A 20,864-nucleotide genomic window follows, 5' to 3' on the forward strand; every position below is an offset into this window, starting at 1 on the left:
TGTGTGCCTGAGCAGCAGAAACTGTCTGCTGCAGTTAGCTGGTGTTTAGTTTACATAGCCTGACAGAGATGATCAGGTCTGATGCTTCTGCACCAGACTTTGGAAGCTCAGCTACATTTCAAAATGGTTTTTATACAAATGATGGAGAATTATTTGGAAGTCAGGAAGGCATTAACTAATCTCCTCACACAAAACCTTAACAAACCTTTCTGAAGGTTGGGTTGTGCTGAGATTTAAAACAAAGCTTTCAATCCTTTTTTTTTTCTGTTGTTGGTTTTTTTTGTTTTTTTTTTTTTTTTAAATCTTTTAAAACTTATTTGGAGTCAGTGATCTCCAGAGGTGCCTTCCAAGCCCTACCACTCTGTGATATCTTCTTCCTCCTTCAGGGCAGGAGTTTCTCTATCACTGTGGAGCTTTGCTGGGCTGGGTTGTTAGCATTTGCATCACTTTGACAGCCCCATACAGACAGAGAGGATGGAAAAAGTGCTGAGAGCCTTTCTTTGCTACCCCTGGCAGTGTGCCTCGTGTTTTTGTCATGGGAATCAGCAATAATCAGGTTTTTTTTAATGCCATGAGGTGCAACAGATTGCCTTCACCTGGCACAACTGGGCAGCTGCATTTGCTGCTGCTGTTCAACCATAATAAAATTATTTATTCAAAGTGCTGTGTATTTATTGACAATCCCTTCCCACTGCCTCCCCCCAGCCTCCTCAGCTCCCACCAGTCAGGAGCTACAGTGAACTCCTCAGCTCACAGCAGCCAGGGTCCTACAGGAGCTGGGCACTGCTCTTTCCTGCTGTGCCTGCTCTCTGTTAAGCATTTCAAAGCCAACAAGCACCTGAACCTCCAACTGCTTTTTATTCTAGAGAAACCCATACAGACACCAACATGGATTTGCCATTTGCACTTTAACCACTCAGTTTAAACAACAGGTGAACTTCTGTACAACAGGAATTACTTTACACATCGTTAGTGAGAGTTGACTTTGACCCTAGATGGCTGCCCACTAATGCTCTGTAAGCTAGTGTTAGACAAGAGGCTGTTTGCCATAGCACTTTGCCTGTAAACATGTGGAAAGCAGTGACAGGGGAGGAGCCTGCTTTCACTGCTGAGGATGCTGTTGGAGTTGTTGTTGGGTTGCCATACTACAGCTTTACTCAGAGGTGGTTCTGTTGGTTTTTTTTTTTTTTTGTGTGTGTGTGTCCACCTAGCAGTAAGGGCGAGTTGCAGGTAGGGAAGGTGTGCCAATGTTTGGTGTGCTGACCCAAACCCACCAAAAGAGCCACAACCACTTCATGAGACTGCACAGCACTCGGTGAGAGCCACTCTGAGGGGTTACAAAGGGCCCAGCATGACTTTGAAATGGTTTACTAACAGTGACAGCGTTCAGGAGGCTGGAAGGAGAGGCAGGAATCCTAGTGCAGGACACAGGGCCTGCTGCAACACAAACTTTATCTCTAGAAACCATTAAAGCTATTGTAGCAAACAAGTAGTAGTACAAATACAGAACTGGACTGAGTTTGGTTTCCTCATCATATAAACACCACAGAAAAGTGAAGTTCACAGGATCAGACCCACGCAAAGAGATTCTATTTTACAGCTTTTTTTTTTCTCCATTTTTTTTTCTTTTTTTCTTTTTTCCCAAGCAGAAATGTTGGGTTTGGGGTTGGTTTTCTGCCTGTACAGAAGGTTACTGTTGAACAAAACTCTCACAGCTCATCCAAATGCGCTGCCAGCAAACACCTGGAGTGGAGCAGAGGTGCTGAGACCTCTAACTGCAGGCAGAACTCTGCTCCTGCCCTACCTCTCATTAATAATAATTACTGTGCTTTGTTTTTACTTGATACTGCTTTAAAAGGTTAAGAATGATAAAAATCAAGCCCTTAAGTACAGATACTCTAAGCTTAAGTGCTGCTCAAGCCAGGGGCCACTGCTTTAGGACAGAGAGCAAGGACAGGCTGGGGGTGTTTGTTGGTTTGTTGTGTTTGGGTTTTCTTCACTTCAAATCAAGCTTCCCACACTCTGTGGTGCCAGGTAGCAGTGTGGTGCAGGTTCCTGAAGCCATACATTCCATCAAGTATCAATTGTAAACCTAACAGCAAGTGTAAGACTTGAATTGGCTTTACAAAACAAAACAAAACAAAAAAGCCATCACAGTATGGGTTGGTAGCTGCCCTCTCTGATAGGCCAGAGGCTCCACTTGTGCAATCCCATGGTGGGGAGGGGGCAGGCCAGTAGGCAGCGTGTCTGTGTGTTTGCTTCTGCCCCGGGTGAGCAGGCAGCCTGGCTTCTGCTTGGCAAGTGCTGGTGCTTGTGCCCTGTGCCAGCTTCTGGCAGCCTTTGCAATGGAAGCAGCCACCAGCAGCACTGCTGTGCTGGGGGGAGCAGCCTCTGGGCTCCTCCAAGGCAGCAGCTCACAGTGGTGGTCAATGGTTTGGCTGCCTGAGAGCCCTGCACAGGCTGCTGCCTGCTCACCTTCACTGCTGCCAAGGCAGGGCACAGCTCTTCCCCCTCCTGGGGGTCTCTGTGCCGGTCTGCCAGCCTCCAGTGGTGCATGCTGCTGGAAAGCAGAGAGGTTGTGCAGTCTCCTTCTCTGGAGACTTTCAAGACTCACCTGGATGTGTTCTTGTCTGCCCTGCCCTAGGAGACCCTGCTCTGGCAGGGGGCTTGGACTGGAGGTTGAACTCCAGAGGTCCCTTCTAACCCCCTCCGCTCTGTGATTCTGTGATCTCAGCCTCGCCTCCCCTCCAAGGGCAGGAGGTACCTTAGCAAGTGCCCCTCTGTGGCTGAAGCAGAGCCCATGGCAAGAAACCATCTGAGCTCTCTAATGGAGGGCAAGGGGCTGCTGGTGCAGCAGCAGGGCCAAGGGCTGCTCCTCCACAGCTCTGCAGGGTGCCCCCAGCCCCAGCCTGGTCTCAGCAGCGTGGCCAAGCATCTGCTGTGCAGCTGGGCTGGCTTCTGCCATGGCTGCAGGGTGAGGGATGCCCTCCTGTGTGAGGGCCATGCCTCCAGGCTGGATGAGGCCTTGAGCAACCTGGGCTGGTGGGAGGTCTCCCTGCCCATGGCAAGGGGTTGGAACTGGATGAGCTTTGAGGTTCCTTCCAACCCAACCCATTCTATGACTCTAAACACTCCAGCAGGACTAAGGCAGACAGTGACCCACTCCCACCCACCCCTATCCCACTTAGCTCTCTTGTTTGTGGCAGTTTCTCAGTCACTGAGGTTACAGCAGCCCTCCTGTGCTCCTCCAGCACTAAGCTAACCCTCTTTTGACAAAACCTTTGTGTGAACAACCTGGAAACAAACAACAAAAAGCTGCCTTTGGGTTTGTGAGGCCCGTGAGGAGGGGCGGCAGGACCGGACACACTGTCAGCACTGCTGCACCTCAGCACAGGTTTGTGCACCAACCACAGCTGCAGCAGCTCCCAAGGGTGTGATGAGGAGGTACAGCTGAAGCTGCTCCCCAGTGCCTGACAGCTCCTGAGGGATGCAAAGGTAGAAATGTAAACACAGACTGGTGCTGGCCCAGCTCACAGCTCCCGAAGCCTCCCTGCCCTGCTCCTGGCTGCCTTCACCTTGCACCTGGAATCTCTCAGCTAAGGAGGATGAGCCCTGCCACATGGCAGTGGCCTTCAAAGCTCAAAGCCACCTTTCCTGCCAAACACACCTGTCCCAGGTGGCACTTTGGTGCTGTCTGGGTGTTGTTCCCAGCCAGGAGCCAGTGTCTGTTTGTGTGGAAGCAAGGACGCTGCTGCCGACCCGGAGCGCGGCCTCGCAGGTTGCCAAGGCTGCTGGAAGGCTGTGGCCAGGCATCAGCTTTCTCTCCAGAAAAGAAAAAAACAAAAGAGCCAAGCAAGTTAGAAGCTCACGTGGGCAGCCCTGAACTTGCAGTGTGCTTTGTGCATCTCCTGCAGGCTTGTTGTGAAGAAGGCTTCTGAGGCAGTGGCTGTGACCCACAGGGTATTGTGTCTCCAAGTACCTGTAAGTGCTGGCCCTGCCACCACTCAGGCTCAGTGTCCCACGCCCACGCTGGAACATCTGCCCCCTGCCCACACCTCCTTCCCCAAGGCAGATTCTGGAATGGTCAGAGAGGAGAAGAGTGTCCAAAGGTTCCCAACCCTGTACATACAGTCAGCCAAAGCGGGGTGGGGAGCGCTGCCCTGAGCGCCCCTGGGTGCCGCAGCCAGGCCGGGTTCTGCTCAGTGCCATTTGCATTTCTTCTTCTCATCAAAGAGAGCTTTCACTTGCTGCAGCTGCTTCTGGACTTCTTCAAACCCTCTCTCTCGCTCCAGTTTGCTGACAATCTGTTAACAATTAGCAGAAGTAAAACAAGAGAAGCTTTTTTCCCCCCCCACTGCCTATTTTCCTTGCTGTTCATTCACAGCCTGCTTCCCTGCATTCCAACAACTGCTGGCAGACAAAACCCCTCTGATAGCTGCCTCCCTGTAAGCATTCTTCTCTGCCTCTAACACTCCACTTTGGTAGTTTTTCTCCTTTCAAGTCACAATGATTACAGGATTTACAACACTCCCACAAAAGGCTGACAGTGCCAAGCCAAAAAAACCCCAAACCCACCCAAACAAATCCAGCACAGCTCATCTCCTGCAGCCTCAGGCCAGGCTCAGTGCTCCACGCTCTGCCTTGCACCACATCTGCTGCTATTTAGTCCCTCCCCCTTTGCCTTATAAACTGAGGGCAAGAAGCTGCCTCTCTTCCTCTAACCTGGCCCACTTGGCAGCAGCCCAGCTGATAGGAAGGAGCTCTGCTGCTGTCTGAAAGGTCGAGGCTGACAGCTCCACAGAGCCACCGAGGTCTCAGCAAACAAGGAGTGAGCTTGAGCTGCTCCCAGGAACAAGCCAGAGGTGGGAGAGCAGCAGGAGGGTTTCCCTCTAGGGATGGGCTAAGTTCAGCCAGGGCCAGCTCCAACAAAGGCAAAGCTGGGCACTGAGGTGAGAAAGCATCTGGAGCCTCCCCTGGCAGCAATGATGAGCATCAGCAGGTGCAGTGCCACTCAGCACCATCCTGAGCTGCTTCCATGCCGATCCCAGAGCACTGGAGGTGTCAGAGATCAGCAGGGACAAGCTGGCCAACAGGTGACAGAGCTGGATGATTACAGGCAGTGCTGATGCTGTGCTGCTGAGGATGAAAGAGGGAAGGTTTGGTTGCTGGGAGACAGCAGACAACCTGCTGCAAGTGGGGAGGAGCCCTCAGGCAGCAGAGCCCAGCTGGCTCTCACCCCATCCCTGCACCCTTAAGGATGCCCAGAGAATGCAGAAGCCTCTCATGCAAAAAGGGGGCACAGAGCTCCCTGCAGAGCAGCTCAGAGGTAGCCTGGCACTGGGTGCTCTCAGCTCAGAATCCATTTCTGTGTTAGGAACAGCAGGGCTGGCAGCTGCAGCTGCTGCTCTCCAGAGAAGGCCTGTGGGAGCAGTGCTGGTGATGGGAAAGGAGCAGACAGTTCCTGTTGCAAGGCTGAGAGTGCTCTGCTGAGGAGCCTGCACTGCCTGAGCCACTGAGAGCCCTGCCAGGCTCTGAGCCCATTCCTGAACCTGCAGGGGAAGGGCAGCTGAGACAGACACCAGCAGATACTCTGCAAACACAGGGAAACAGCAATCATAGAATCAGAGATTCACAGAATGAGTTGGGCTAGGAGGGACCTTAAGGGTCATCCAGTGCCAAGCCCCTGCCATGGGCAGGGACACCTCCCACCAACCCAGGTAGCTCAAGGCCTCATCCAGCCTAGCCTTGAACACCTCCAGGGAAGAGACATCCACAGACTCCCTGAGGAACCTGTTCACTGGAAAGAATTTCTTCCTTATCTCCAGTCTGTCTCCCCTCTTCCAGCTTCAATCTATTGTCCCTAATCCTATCACTCCAAGCCCCTAACAGAAGCTCTCCTGCAGCCCCTTCAGGTACTGGAAGGCTGCTCTAAGCTCTCCCTGGAGCCTTCTCCAGGCTGAACAACCCCAGTTCCCTCAGCATGTCCCTAACAGGGGAGGTTCTCCAGCCCTCTGATCACCTTCATGGCCTCCTCTGGACCCTCTCTAGCAGTTCCATGGTGCTGGGGGCCCCAGAGCTGGATGCAGTGCTCCAGGTAGCCTACAAGATATAGCTTGTAGGCTATATCAGCCTAAATATCAGCTTACTTGAAGCTGCAGGCAGGATGTTATTGCTTCTGTCTCTGTGAAGCAGAGGTGACAGCAAAGGAGCATTTACAAACCCTTGGGCTGTGACCCCCCTGAGCAGGGGCAGCTGCAGCCCTCCAGGAGCAGCCTGGGCTACAGCCCTGCCCCTGGGTGGCTCCCAGCAGGTCTCAGACATGGCCAAGCCAGCAGGGGCTGAGCTGCTTACCTCATCATAGTACTTCACTATGTATCTGTTGATTTCAAGCAAGGCCACTTTCTCATTGAATTCATTTTCATGTTTCTAGAAGAGGGAAAAACAGCTCTGGTCAGACAGCTGCTTGGGGACACAACCCCAGGAGGAAGCAGAGGGAGCTGCCACTTCTCAGCCCTACCATAGATTCCTGAGTTAGAAATTCTTCAACCTCTGAAGTGGTCAATGGAGGCAGATCCCTGATGGCTTTGTAGTAGGCTTTCACCTCCTTCTTGTAGAGTGGAATGTCCTTAGCATAGAGGAGTTTGTTTGTTGGTGCTTCCTTAAAAGAAACATTTGAAGCCTTGTCAGCTTTCACAGCACAGACTGGCTGAGCCTCCACCTCCACAGGGCTAATTGCAGCTAATTGTGGCTGTTCCCCCCTCTCTGACTCATTTCTCTCTGTGGTGATGACATGCAAGGGATGGAGGTTATGAAATGAAGAGGAAGAGCAGCCACAGGGCCTCAGAGCATTGTGCTCCCTGGCAGCTGCCATGCCATCCCTTCTGCTGGCATCAGGACTGATTGCCCCTCAGCTGTGGGGTTCCTTCTGCCTTCCTGCCCAGAGCTCCCCAGAGCTGAGGCTGTGGAAGGCTGAAGCAAAGGGCCTGAGGCTGACACCCTCCCTGCACAGGGAGTGCAGCACTGCTGTGGAAAGGCCTCCCCAGGGGAGCCCTGCCAGATCCTGTCCTGGCAGAGGTTCCCCTACAACTCTTGGGTCCTTACTACTCCTCCCACTTAGGAGTCTGAGGCCATGGGGAGCTGAGTGCCAGGCAGGCAGAGCCTAAGGGACTGATGCTGTTCCATAGTCACAGAACCACTGAGCTGCTGAGGTGGGAAGGGACCTTTGAGGGCATCAAGTCCAACCCTCACATAGAGCTCACAACCTCACCATGGTGCTGAGCCACTGACACCAAACCACAGCCCTCAGCACCACAGCCCTCAGCACCACAGCCACATGGCTTTGAACCACCTCCAGGGATGGGGACTCCACCACCTCCCTGGGCAGCCTGGGGCAGTACTTGAGAACCCTTTCTGGGAAGACATTTTTCTTAATCCCCAACCTAACCCTCTCCTGGCACAATTTCAGGCCAGTTCCTCTCCTTCTATCACCTGTGACCAGGAAGCAGAGCCCAAACCCAGCTCACTGCAGCCTCCTCTCAGGGAGCTGCAGAGAGCAATAAGGTCTCCCCCAGCCTCCTCTTCTCCACACTGAACACCCCCAGCTCCCTCAGCTGCCCCTCCCCAGCCCTGTTCTCAGACCCTTCCCCACCTTTGTTGCCCTTCTCTGGACCTGCTCCTGCTCCTCAATGTCCTTCTGGGAGTGAGGGACCCAAAACTGAACCCAGGATTTGAGGTGTGGCCTCATCAGTGCCAAGCAGAGGGGCACAATCCCTGCCCTGCTCCTGCTGCCCACACCACTGTTGCTCCAGGCCAGGATGCCATTGGCCTTCTTGCCCAGCTGGGCACTGCTGGCTCAGGGCTTCAACAACCCAGGTGAGCACTGACCCAGCAGGCAGCTGGAGACTCAGCTGGTGAAACAAATGCTGATGCTGCTTTGTGGCAGGAGCTGAGCCCCACCTGGCAGCCAGGTTCTCAGCATGCAGATGAGAAGGGGCTGGCAGCTGGCAGCTTCCTGCCCCTGCTGGAGCTGAGATCTGGGCAGTAAGTGACACCACCTGATGTCTTGTCACTGCTGTTTCCACTGGGTGAGGAAATGATTCAAGTGTTTGTTTTCTAAAGGGGCCAGAGAATGTTTAAAGGCCTTAAAGGTCATGACAGCAAACAGATTTGAGTTTTATCAGGGGGTTTTTATCAGCACTGCAAGTGGCTATTGGGAGCTGCTGTCCCCACAGCACTTGACCAGGGCTGCTGGGCCTGGGAAAGGATCAGACCCTGCTCATCTGGAGGCTCAGCCTGAATTCAGCAGAGGGATTGAAACAGACACCAAGTGCCAGAGAGAGAATGGTCTAGGTAAGAAGGGACCTCAGAGATCATCTCCTCCAACCTCCCCACCACAGGCAGGGACACCTCTCAACTAGGCTCATGAAAAACTCTCCTCCTCATCTCCAACCTAACCCTCCCCTGGCACAATTTCAGGCCAGCTCCTCTCCTTCTGTCACCTAAGCCTCTTGAGAAGAGCCCAACCCCCACCTGGCTCCAACCTCCTTTCAAGGCCACCAAGTCCAACCACTAACCTACCACCACCCAGCCTGCTGCCAGCTGTCCCTGAGCATCACACCTGGAACACCTCAGCAGCGGCAGGACTCCAGGGCTGCAGTGTCTGGGGGCAGAGGTGGAGGAGAGAGCACCTTACCTTGCCCAGGGTCTGCTCAGCAAGGGAAAAGGCATCCATGAAAGCCTGGGCAATGACAGACAGACAGCCATCGATGTGAGAGGTCTTCTTGATGTCAAAGACAAACTGGGGGTTCTTCAGGATGTTCACCCAGAAGCGCAGGGGAAGGCTGCAGCAGAGGACAAACAGCTGCAGGGCAGCCAGCCAGCAGCACAGCTGCCCCTCTGGGCTGGGGACACAGCAGCACACACATGGCAGGCAGCTGGCACTCAGCCACCCTGCCAGCTTCCAGCACTGCCCTCAACCTGCAGGCAGATCCTCCTGAGTGTGAAGCCAGCACACACTCAGATGTTGGGCTATGGACCAGAGTCCAACTCATCCTAGCACTGTGGAGGTTGGAAAGCCCTTCAGGCTCACCCAGCCCAACCATTCTCTAACCCAGCCAGGGCTGGGGCTGAGCCACAGCCCTCAGCACCACAGCTCTGCCTCTCTGAAACACCTCCAGCCACGGGGACTCCATCACCTCCCTGGGCAGCCTCTGCCAATCCCTGACCACTCTTGCACCAAAGAAATTTTTCCTCCTCTCCAACCTAACCCTCCCATGGCACAATTCCAGGTCAGTTCCTCTCCTCCTATCAGCTGATCCTAGGGAGCAGAGCCCAACCCCCACCTCACTGTAGCCTCCTCTCAGGGAGCTGTAGAGAACAATGAAGTCTCCCTCAGCTGCTCCTCCCCAGCCCTGCTCTCCAGACCCTTCCCCACCTTTGCTGCCCTTCTCTGGCCCTGCTCCAGACCCTCAGTGTCCTTTTTGGAGTGAGGAGCCCAAAACTGAACCCAGCACTGGAGGTGCCGCCTCAGCAGTGCTGGCTCCAGTGGCACAGTCACTTCCCTGCTCCTGCTGATCCAGGCCAGGCTGCTGTTGGCCTTCTTGGCCCCCTGAGCACCCTGCTGGCTCATGTTCACCCAACATCCCTGGGTCTTTCTCTGCCAGGCAGCTTTCCAGCTGCTCTTCCCTAACATACTAAAACTCCTGGGATCCAGACAGCTAAGCCACATCTTCACCCAGAAGTGCAAAACCTTCCTGGCCACCTCTGACTCCTGTGCAGGTCCTAGGAGCTCACCTGTTGGTTTTCCATATGTGGACCACATCAGGGTCTGTGATTTTCTTGCTCTCAGCTTGGGCATCCAGGAAGTCAAAGAAGTACTTGATGGCAACTGGTGCTTTGTTGTTGGGTAAGCTCCAGATGCTCCTGAAGAGCTTTTCCACAACAGAATGGATTGCAACCTGGAGAGGGGGACCAAGAGCAATGCTGCTGTTAGGCAGGAGTGGGATCTCCTGTCTCAGAGAGCTGAGGCAGCCACACACAGGAGCTACCACAGCCTTGTGGCAGGCACCTGGCCCACAGCTTAGTGGCAAACCAGAGCCAGAATGGAACTCCCAACAGCCCTCAGTGAGCTCCTCCCAGGGGTCCCATCCCAGCTCTTGGCTGAGACCAGAGCTGTGGTGATGAATTGCAGTGGGAAGGAACCATCTGCTCCAACTGAGACAATCACAACCCTCTGGATGCTGTGGGCACCATGGCTAAGAGCAGCTGGAATCTGAGTCACAGCAGGAGTTCAACCAGTTCTGGTGCCAGCTGTGACAGGTGCTGAGCAGCTGTGCTCAGCAACCCTCCACAGCCAAGGGACTGTGGCACCTGAGCTCATCCTAGGGTGATGATCCCTAGCTGTGGGTGGCACACAGAGGCATTAGCAGCAGAGAGAAGAACTGAGGGCTGGGGGTCTCTGAGCCAGAGGTGAAGCTGTTGGCTCCCCACAGCAGGGGCTGGCTTGCTGATGGACTCACTGACATCACCAAGGGGCACCCAGAAGCAGAGGCAAAGAAAGCCAAGCACTGCTTTCTGGGGTTCTCCCTCTTCGCATCTGCTCTGAGGCTCAGTTCATCCCCAGCTTCTCTCAACAAGCAGCATTTAGAAGTGTCCCTGAGCCTTGATGAGCTCCTGGCCACTAGTGAATCATGGAGTCACAGGCAGGCAGGGGCTGGAAGGGGCCTCTAGAGGGGACAGAGCAGGAGCACCCAGGGCAGGTCACACAGGAACACAGCCAGGTGGGGCTGGAAAGGCTCCAGAGCAGGAGGCTCCACAACCTCTCTGGGCAGCCTGCTCCAGGCCTCCAGCACCCTCACACTGATGAAGTTTCTCCTCATGCTGAGGTGGAACATCCTGGGCTCCAGTCTGTGTCCATTGCCTCTTGGCCTGTCACTGGGCACCAGGGAAAAGAGCCTGGCCCCTTCCTGACCCCCACCCCTCAGCTAGTGATGGACATTGCTCAGATCCCCCCTCAGCCTTCTCTCCTCCAGGCTGCACAGCTCCAGGGCTCTCAGCCTTTCCTCACCACACAGAGGTTCTCCAGCCCCTTCAGCATCCTCACAGCCTCCATTACCTCCCTGTCCCTCACCTCTGGGGAGCCCAGAACTGGACACAACACTGCAGGTGTGGCCTCAGCAAGGCAGAGCAGAGGGGCAGCAGAACCTCCCCAGCCCTGCTGGCCACACTCTTGTTAGTGCCCCCCAGGCCACCCTTGGCCTTCTTGGCCCCCAGGGCACATTGCTGTGCCATGGAGAACTGATTGTCCACCAGGCCTGCAGGGTCCTTATCCATGGAGCTGCTTTCCAGTAGGTCAGCCTGGGGCCTGGGGTTGTTCCTCCCCAGGTGCAGGACTCTATACTTACCCTTCTTGAACCTCCTGAGGGTCCCCTGTGCCCTCAGTGGATGGCAGCACAGCCTGAAGGTGCCCCAGCCATGGTGCCAGCAGGACACCTCTCACTGGTGTTCAGGGCACTCTCCTCTCTGGAGATGATTCCTGCACAGCCCTTTCACCAGGCTGCTCCTGACCAGCCTCATCTCCCCTCTGCCTTGCAGGCTTCCTTATCCCCAATCTAAATCACTTCATCCCATTACAAATCCTAAGGACCTTGTTTCTACCTTACTCTGGTTGCTTTGGGAGCTTCCTTTGAGGCCTTCAAAGATCATTTCATTTTCTGGACAACATTTTGTGAAGCTCCCAGCTTGGAAGTTGTCTCTAAGCTGGGTGAGCTCTAGTAGAGTGAAGAGATCAGTGAGTGAAAGCTGGCTCTTGTCCTCTGGGACTCAGCAGCACAACTCCCTTCCTACAACCTCAGTAACCACCTCTTTAACCAGGGAGAAGCTCTGCTCCTCCTTGTAGCCAGAGAGAAGCTCTGCTCCTTCCTGCAGACAGATAGAAGCAGTGCTCCTCCTTGTAGCCACAGAGAAGCTGTGCTCCTCCTTGTAGCCAGGGAGAAGCTACTTGTAGCCACTGCTCCCTGTCCTGTCACTGGGCACCACCAAACAGAGCCTGGCACCTTCATCCTGGCACCTCCACCCTGACCCCCAGCCCTCAGATATTGATAGACATTGCTCAGATCCCCTCTCAGCCTTCTCCTCTCCAGACTAAGCACCCCCAGGGCTCTCAGCCTCTCCTCACAGCAGAGATGTTGCAGTCCCTCCTGCATCCTCACAGCTCTCTGTTGGACTCTCTCCAGCAGATCCCTGTCCCTCCTGACCTGGGGAGCCCCCAACTGGACACAACACTTCAGGTGTGGCCTCACCAGGGCAGAGCAGAGAGGGCAATTTCTGCTTTAGTTTCTCCCTCTGTGGTACCACCTGAGCCAAGTTTGCCCTCAGCCCCCTGCCAAGCACAGCCTTTGCAGGTTACCTTGGTTGACAGCAGCTTTGTCAGATACATTTCCTTCACTTTGAATTTCTGCTTTCCTTTGTGACCTGCTCCTTTCACATCTTTGTTTGCTTCAGAGTCTGGTAAGATCTGTGGTGGGGAGATCAGAGAGGTTACCCAGAGGCAAGGGCAGCTCCCATGCCCATCCAGCACCCAGCAGGCAGGACTGAACTCACCAAGTGGCAGTGTTCATCTGAGTAGTCCACGTCTGCAGGAGGAAGCAGAGAGGCATTAATCAAACACCTGCAAGCTTGGCTCTTCTGCTGGCCCCGGGGCTGTGCAGCAGGATGTATGCCCAGGGTGCTGAGCAAGCAGGCTCAGTGTTACCCCTTCCTGCCTGCAGCACTGGGGAAGCCTCTGAGGAAGTGCACAGGTCCAGCCTCAGCTCCTCACTGCCAGCCTGCAGCTCTCACCACTGAGCCCTGGCACCACCACCATCACCATGTGCTGCTGGGGTAAGCTGGCAGCAGATCAGAGCTGCTCTGAAGGGGGAGCCCAGGCAGCACTGGGCCAGGCTGTCAGGGTGCTCAGTGCAGGCAGGCAGAGCTCAGCCTTGAGAGCAGCAGCTGAGAACAGCCTCCTGGTGCTGCTGAGGGAGGCAGCAATGCCACCCCTTGTCCTGCACCTCAGGCACACAAATAACTTCTGATGTGCCCCTGGCACTGAGCTCAGTCACACTCCAGGGCTGCTTCTGCCCAGGGACTGCAGGAAGTTCACTTCCCCTGGCCATGAGCTGGGCTGGGGGAGCTCAGCCACAGAGCCCTGGGTAAGCAGCCTCTGACTCCTGCCCTGCTGCTGGGACAACTTAAAGCTTCCAGAAACACAGCCAAGGGAAGAAGGAAAATGCCCCAGCTGTGTGTGCTGGCCCATGCTGCACAGCACCAGGCAGGGCACCTTCCCTGTACTGCCCTCAACAGGCAGGGCTCTGCCACCCTGGCCTCCCTGCCCTGCTTTCCTCTACCTGTCAGCAGTCAGGTCAGTAGCTGAGGGCTGGGAAGTCCTTCTGACCTTCTTTGCCTTCTGCCCTCCTCCTGGGCCCAAATGTGCCTGCCAAAGGCCTGGTGCCAGGGTACTGTGGCTCTCCTTTAGCTCAGCTGTGCCCAAGTGCCAACTTCCCATACCTGCTCTTGACCAAGACCCAGCTGTCCCAGCTCAGCTCTCGGCACCCCCAGCCCCTCCTCCCCAGAGGCTGGCCAGGCTGCAGCTCCTCTCTTACCTGCTCTGCAGGTTGCCTTCTTTTTGAACACTCTGATGGTCGCTCCATTTGAAATCTGAAAGCAAAACCAAAGGAGAGCAAAGTTTCATCTCCCCAGCCCCTAAGGTGCCAGCACATGAGGTGCCAGCACAGGAGGCTGCCAGCCTGCTCCCTTCTCACCAGGGCACTCCGTGGGCTCTAGGCACAGGCAGCAGCTGCAGTTTGTTAGCCTCCCCTGGCAAGGTGGCAGAGCAGCTCCTCTAAGCAACTCCTTGGAGACCTTTGACTTTGGTTTTCAGGCACAGCCACTCCCTGCTTGGACCTTTCATGTCCTGCTCTGTGCTGCTCACTGCTCCCAGCTTTTGCAGACTACCCCAGCTGGAATCTCTGGCTCCAGTCAACAGCATCTTGTGGGGAGAGGAGTCAGGGAAGGGAACACAAAGCTGATTTCTCTTCTGGGGCCCTTTGGGCCAGCTCAGTCCATTCCCCACCATGCCCTAGGGAGGGGGTACAGTGAGGGTCCAGCCTGTGGGGGAGGCACACAGTGAGGATGCAGCCTGTGGGGGGTGACAGTGAGGGTCCAGCCTCTGGGGGGTCAACACAGTGAGGGTCCAGCCTGGGGCTCCCCAGAACTATTCTCAAACTGAGCAAAATATTTAGGCCTCATTGAGCACAAGGTCAGGACCCCTGCCTAGAATCACAGAAAGGTTTTGGTTGGAAGAGCTCTCCAAGACCCTGGAGTCCAACCAGCAACACCACCATGGCCCCTACCCCATGTTCCCTGTTGCCACATCCTCCATGTCCTTTCTGAACACCTCCAGGGATGGGGACTCCACCACCTCCCTGGGCAGCCTCTGCCAGCCCCTGACCACTCTTTGCACCAAAGACATTTTTCCTCATCTCCAACCTAACCCTCCCCTGGCACAATTCCAGGCCATTGCCTCTCCTTCTATCAGCTGATGCTAGGGAGCAGAGCCCAACCCCCACCTCACTGCAGCTTCCTCTGAGGGAGCTGTAGAGAGCAATGAGGTCTCCCTCAGCCTCCTCTTCTCCACACCAAGCACACCCAGGTCCCTCAGCTGCTCCTCCCCAGCCCTGATCTCCAGACCCTCTGTTGCCTTTCTCTGGACATTCTCCAGTCCCTCAATGTACTTCTGGGAGTGAGGGCCCCAACATGAGCCCGGTCCCCAGGCTCCCTTATCTAGCTTGGAAAACCTGAGGCAGTGTTTCCCTGGGCTTGCAGTGCTGCTGGGATGGTTGCTGTTATCTTGCAGAGGAACTGCCAGGTCCTGCTTTTGTTGCCCAGGAGTAACTCAGGAGCAGCTCCCACTGAGAACCACAGCCCAGCTCTGCTCTCAGCTGCTGCCAAGTGCTGCTGCACTTCCCTCTCTAATCACAAGAACAAGTGGCCAGAGCTAGGGAGGGAGCTCTGCCAAAACAATGGAAGTGTTTTCTAAAGCCTGGCAGGCAGCCTGCTGTCAGGAACCAGTTCACACACCAAGATCCTCCATCAAAAGCTGTCTTGAGCCAGAGGAGCCTGCATTCAGGCTTGCTGCTGGGAAGCAGACACCAGCTAGGGCAGCAGCAGGAGCTTCTGCAGGCCTGCCATCCATCACACAGTGCTGCAAAGCACACACACAGCACTCTGAAACCAGTCCATGAGCTGAGCATGCTCTAAGGCTGGCCTGGGAGGTGACCCCAACACCCACAACCTCCTGCTCCTTGGCCACGAGGACAGACAGGCAGGACCAGGGCTACCAGCAGCAGCCTGGACAAAATGCTGCCTCCACTGCCACTCCAGGAAGCCTGCGTTAATCTACAGACAAGAGTCAAGAGGGACACAGGCAAAGCTGCATTTAAGACTCTGGATGGTGGCTGAGGACATCTGGGTTCACTGCTGCCTCTCCAGCAGGTGAGGAGATCAACAAATGCCTCCAGAAGTCTGTAAAGTGATTCCAAGTCAGCTTGTTCCACCTCTGAGCAACCTCAGGCTCTGCCCAGGCTACAACCAGTCCTGGCTGGCACTCCTTGTTCCTCTCTCTGGTGCCACTGTGGATGCCATGCAGACAGCAGCATGCTGAGGGCTGGCTCAGGTCTCCCAGCACCTCCTGACACAGACCTACCCTCACCAGCAAAGCTTCTCACCAACCAGAAACTGCTCCAAAAGGCAGAGTTGGGAATGCACCATTCAAGGCATGCTCAGCTCATTCCAGCATCGAGATGTGAGCTGCCAGAGCACCAAGGCCAATCCTCTGTGCTGCATTTCCGTGTGGCCTCTCCCCCTCTAACTCAGCTGGGGGCAGTGGAAGCTCTGCAGTGCTTCTGCCAGTGTGCCACAGCCAGCAGGGCCAGCCAGCCAGCCAGCCTCCTGGGGTGCTGCAGGAAGGGACAGATGCCTGCTTTCCAGGTGCAGCTGGAAGTGGAGGGGAAAAGCTCTGGGACAAGTGGTGACAGTGGATGGAAGCACAAGGAGACGGAAAGGGAAGGAGGCTGACAGAGGAGGTCTCCAGAGAAGAGCAAGCAGACTCATCCCTCCTCCCCATTCCAGCTCTCACTGAGCTTTCACAACTATCACCACCACCTGATAAGCACCAGGGGAGAGGAGAACATGCAAACAGCTGCTCATGGTGCAAGAAAACCCCAGCAGCAGAGGCCAGAAGCTGACTGAGGGTGCTGCTCACAGCTGGGCAGCAGATGTTGCTCTAACTGAGCTGCTCAGCAGAAGGAACACTTTGCCTGCTGGGCTGAACCAAGCAGCCCTGCCACAAGCACACCTCTGAAGAGCAGCCCAAAGCCTGCCTCACTGCCAGGCATCCTGCTGTCACACCTTGCTCCCCTTCTGCTGCTGCTGCCCAGCCAGCTCCCCAGCACGTGGAGCAGGCAGACAGCATTTGGGGCCAAAATGCTTCCCACCCCATGGCTTCCATGCTCACCTCATAGTGCCCAATGGTGTTCAGCTTCCTGATGCCATCCTCCAGCACCTCTGAGGAGCCATCCACGTCCAGCAGCTCCCTTGGCTGCTCCTCAGACACCAGCTCTGCAGTGTGACAGCAACAGAAATCAAGGACACCTCCCAGGCAAGGACTACACTGATCATCTGCTCTGATGCCTCTGCTAGCTGCTGCATGCCCCAACTGGTACATGTGCTGCTGCATGTTCTAAGCTGCTGTAGTACTTCCCCAGCAATGCCTTACAAGAGCCAAGTTCTGCCTAAATGCTAAAGAATTCCAAGCCACAGGCAGGAATTCCTGGCAGGGGAGCCCCAAGCCAGAGCAGTGAGCTCCATGAGAAGGTACCCCAGGGCCACTCTCTTACCAAGGCCAAGCTCATCCAGCTGAAGGCCATACAGGAAGCCATTCTTGTTTTGGAAAGCCTGGAGGCTCTTCTCCTTGGCTTGGCCTATGGTGTCACAGTCCAGGACGTTGACTGGGATGGTCTGGCAGGCATCCCCACTCTCGTTTTCTGGGATCTTTTCAAAGATAGCATTCACTGTCTGGGGAAAGAGACAGCTGTTAGCCTGGGGATGTGCCCTCCCAGCCAGCAGGGACAAGGGCAGCAGTAAGTGTGGCCAGCAGGTCCAGAGAGGTTCTCCTGTCCCTCTGCTCTGCTCTGCCCTGCTGAGACCACACCTGCAATACTGTGTCCAGATCTGGGTTTCCCAGTTCCAGAGGGACAGGGAACTGCTGGAGAGAGCCCAACAGAGAGCTATGAGGATGCTGAAGGGACTGGAACACCTCTGCTGTGAGAAGAGGCTGAGCACCTTGGGGCTGTTTAGTCTGGGGAAGAGAAGGCTGAGAGGGGATGTGAGCAATGTCTATCAGTATCAAGAAGGGGCCAGGCTCTTTTTAATGGTGCCCAGGGGTAGGACAAGGGGCAAGGGACAACCTGGAACCCAGGAGGTTCCACCTCAACATGAAGAAAAGCTTCTTTGGTGTGAGGATGCTGGAGCCCTGGAGCAGGCTGTCCAGAGAGGTTGTGGAGTCTCTTTCTCTGCAGACTTTCCAGCCCCTCCTGGCTGTGTTCCTGTGTGCCCTGCCCTGGGTGCCCTGCTCTGGCAGGGGGTTGGACTGGATGATCTCTGGAGGTCCCTTCCAACCTTTCCCATCCTGTGACTCTGTGCCTTTAGGGAACACCTGGCATGGGGAACCTGCAGACTCCTGCCAGCAAACCTCAGAGACTTCCAGCTTATTAAAACTGTTTCACACAAGAGATTATTGGAAGCAATTGGAATTCCTTGTGCCCAAAGAGTCAGACACAGAGTTACAGATGTGCAGAAGGGCATTTTGCATCCTGCTTTTGTGCAACTCTGTTTCAGTGAATCATCACAAAACAAAAAACCAGAGAGGAGGGTAGGAGACATGACAATGCATGGTCTAAAAAGCAAGAAAGGAGATCTTCTAGTGAAAATTAATGCCTGCAGAGCAGACCTGTGAGTGACTGAGACCTGGGAAGGTTGCTCAGTACGTGATAAGGATGATGGATGTGGAGGGGCTGGATCCTTACTCCAGCACCTTCTGCTGGGTGCTTTTTATTACACAGGAAAATCCTCCTGCCCTGCAGGCATCAGTGTCTGCCTGCACACAGCTGAGTCTCCAGAGGCAGCACTGGTGGAAAGGTAAAGCCTGCAGCAGTGGCAGGGCTCTGAGTGCTCCAGATCTGCAAAGAGAAGTGGGGTTCACTCTGTGGTTACTCCAGGTCAGACACCCAGACAGCTTGCCCAGTTCCAGCACCCCTGTCCTGCAGCTGCTCTGAGCTGGGACACAGCTGCACAGGTGAGTGTGGGCTGGAGGCACCTGGGGGAGCAGGGAATGGGTTCACTCAGGGCACATCAGCTGCCTAAAGGCAGGCAAAAAGAGGGGCTTGCAGAACTGCTGCTGGGAAAAAAAATTTCCTAATATCCAAACAGAACCTCCCCTGGCACAGCCTGAGGCTGTTTCCTCTTGTCCTGTCACTTGTTGCACTGAGAAGAGCCCAAGCCCCACCTCACTGCAGCTTCCCTGCAGGGAGCTGTGCACAGCAGAGAGGTCTCCCCTCAGCCTCCTCCTCTCCACACTCCACACCCCAGGTCCCTCAGCTGCTCCTCCCAGGACTTGTGTTCAAGGCCCTTCCCCAGCCTGGTTGCCCTTCTCTGGACACTCTCCAGCCCCTCAATGTCCTTCCTGGAGTGAGGGACCCAAAACTGAGACCAGAACTGGAGGGGTGGCCTCACCAGTGTGAGCAGACAGGGACAGTCACATCCCTGCTCACAGCACTCCACACCTGACCTTGCAGAGGGAGGACACCAAGATGCTTAACTGTGAAGAAAAGGAGTCCATGGAAGGGGAGGAGTTATGGGAGGGGTGCCTGCAGAAGGAGAAGCAGACTGGATTCCATGCCTCAGGTTGGGATGTCATGCAGAAAATTAGCAAAAGATCCATTGGCAGAGGGATGCTGCAGCCAGGCTTGGTGAGGCCTGCAGACCAGCTGAGCAGGCAGCAGTCCTGGCCTTGACTGACTGCCCTGAGGTCAGGGTCTGGCAGGGTGAAAGCACACACAAGGACTAACTGCATCTTGTCTTGGGAAAACTCATTTAACTCAGAGCCTTTGCCTCTTCCAGTCCCTTTGCTGATCTTCCTGCAGTTCAGAGACTCACAGCATGGGTTGGGTTGGAAGGGACCTGCAAGATCATCCAGCTCCCACCCCCTGCATGGGCAGGGACACCTCCCACCAGCCCAGGTCACTGAAGGGCTCTCACACTGAACTGATGCTGCCTTGTCACCACTGCTTCCTTCACTGGTCCTCTCCTCCTAAGGATACTTCTGTGCTGCAATATTGCTGTTCCTCCTCCTTCCTTTCCCCTGGTCTTCAGGCTCTAAGGCTCTCTCCTTGCCTCTTTCTCTGCTCTTTCCTCTTCAGCACATGCTCTCACACACTGCACACCAATCACAGCAGCAGGGAATCACAGCCTGGGCTGGGTTGGAAGGGACCTCCACAGCTCATCCAGTCCAAACCCCTCTGCACTCAGCAGGGACATCCTCCTCTTGATCAGGTTGCCCTGAGCCCCGCCCAGCCTCACCTTGAGTATCTCCAGGGATGGAGCCCCAGCCTCCTCCCTGGGCACCTGCTGTAGTAGGCTCAGGGGGCAGGACTTGTTCTAAGTAAATGTGCAGCATCCTCAGCTCTTGGCATGTCAGAGGCCTCCCAGCCCTGCTCAGCTCCTTGCAGGAGGACAGGGCTGTGACAGGACAGCAGCAGCCCTGGATGGAGGGGGACTAGGAGTACCTTATGGACTCCTAAGCTGAAAGCCTCCAGAATGAGAGGATACTAACAACACTTTGCAACCCAGAGAAAGGATCAGATGAGAAGAAGTATTTCAATGCCCAGAAGTCTCTAAGCCAAGACAGGCAGAGAGGTTTGCTGATCTGACTTCCTGCAGAAGTTAATCTCAAGTGATGAAGCAATTGATGGGGAGCTAGGAAAGCCAATTATTATTGTCTTCACCTTCCAGCTGAAGTTTGCATAAATCAGGTTCAAGCTGTCTGACAGCACCAGCCCTGGCTTCAGAAACCATTCATCAGAAGCTGACAGTCACAATCACTCCATTTAGTGGAGGACTGACTGGAAAGAGAATCAGGAATGGCTATAAAGGTATAAAAATCCTTTTATGATCAGCTCTGAAGGTCAGAGACATTGAAGAGAAGTCACAGGAGGACACATGGAGGTGACAAGGAAACATCATCACAGAATGGTTTGGGTTGGAAGGGACATTCAAGGTCACCTAGTCCAACCCCCCTGCCATGGGCAGGGCCACCTCCCACCAGCCCAGGTTGCTCCAAGCCTCATCCAGCCTGGCCTTGAACATTTCCAAGGTTGGAGCCTCCACAAGTTCTTAAATATCATCTGTGATATGAATGGGGTGAAGGATGCTGAGGGCCTCCTGTGGTGCCTTGTCTGAGAAAGAGGGAAAAAAAAAAAACAACCAAAATGTCAATTTCTGTGCCCTGAGGATGAGAATCAAAGAATCATTTTGGTTTAAAGAGACCTTGGCTTAAAGACACCTCTCAGATCATGGAGTCCAATCATTAGGTTGCCACTAAACTATGTCCCTCACCACCACCTCCTCAGGGCTTTGAAACCCCTCCAGGGAGGGATAGAGTTGATAGAGACCCTCATGAAAAGTCCCTCTGCAGCCTTCCTGCAGGATGCCTTCAGGTCCTGGCAGGCAGCTCTGAGGTCCCCCTGGAGCCTTCTCCTCTCCAGGCTGCA

General features: G+C 54.9%; 1 protein-coding gene across 1 annotated transcript in view; it reads right to left on the reverse strand.

Annotated features, from left to right (window-relative positions):
- Nucleotides 1-4,199: 4,199 nt before the first annotated feature.
- Nucleotides 4,200-20,864, reverse strand: part of PLXNC1 (plexin C1) — a 78,565-nt gene continuing 61,900 nt past the window's right edge. The window contains exons 22-31 of the mRNA XM_054386732.1: nucleotides 16,935-17,112; nucleotides 16,553-16,656; nucleotides 13,641-13,695; nucleotides 12,601-12,632; nucleotides 12,407-12,514; nucleotides 9,793-9,956; nucleotides 8,693-8,840; nucleotides 6,518-6,658; nucleotides 6,352-6,426; nucleotides 4,200-4,304 (exon numbers count right to left, since the gene is read on the reverse strand). Of these exons, the coding sequence (XP_054242707.1) occupies nucleotides 4,200-4,304; nucleotides 6,352-6,426; nucleotides 6,518-6,658; nucleotides 8,693-8,840; nucleotides 9,793-9,956; nucleotides 12,407-12,514; nucleotides 12,601-12,632; nucleotides 13,641-13,695; nucleotides 16,553-16,656; nucleotides 16,935-17,112 (1,110 nt within the window). The remainder of the gene's footprint in view (nucleotides 4,305-6,351; nucleotides 6,427-6,517; nucleotides 6,659-8,692; nucleotides 8,841-9,792; nucleotides 9,957-12,406; nucleotides 12,515-12,600; nucleotides 12,633-13,640; nucleotides 13,696-16,552; nucleotides 16,657-16,934; nucleotides 17,113-20,864) is intronic.

This window comes from Indicator indicator, chromosome 14, assembly GCF_027791375.1.
Source record: "Indicator indicator isolate 239-I01 chromosome 14, UM_Iind_1.1, whole genome shotgun sequence".
Taxonomy (NCBI): Eukaryota; Metazoa; Chordata; class Aves; order Piciformes; family Indicatoridae; genus Indicator; species Indicator indicator.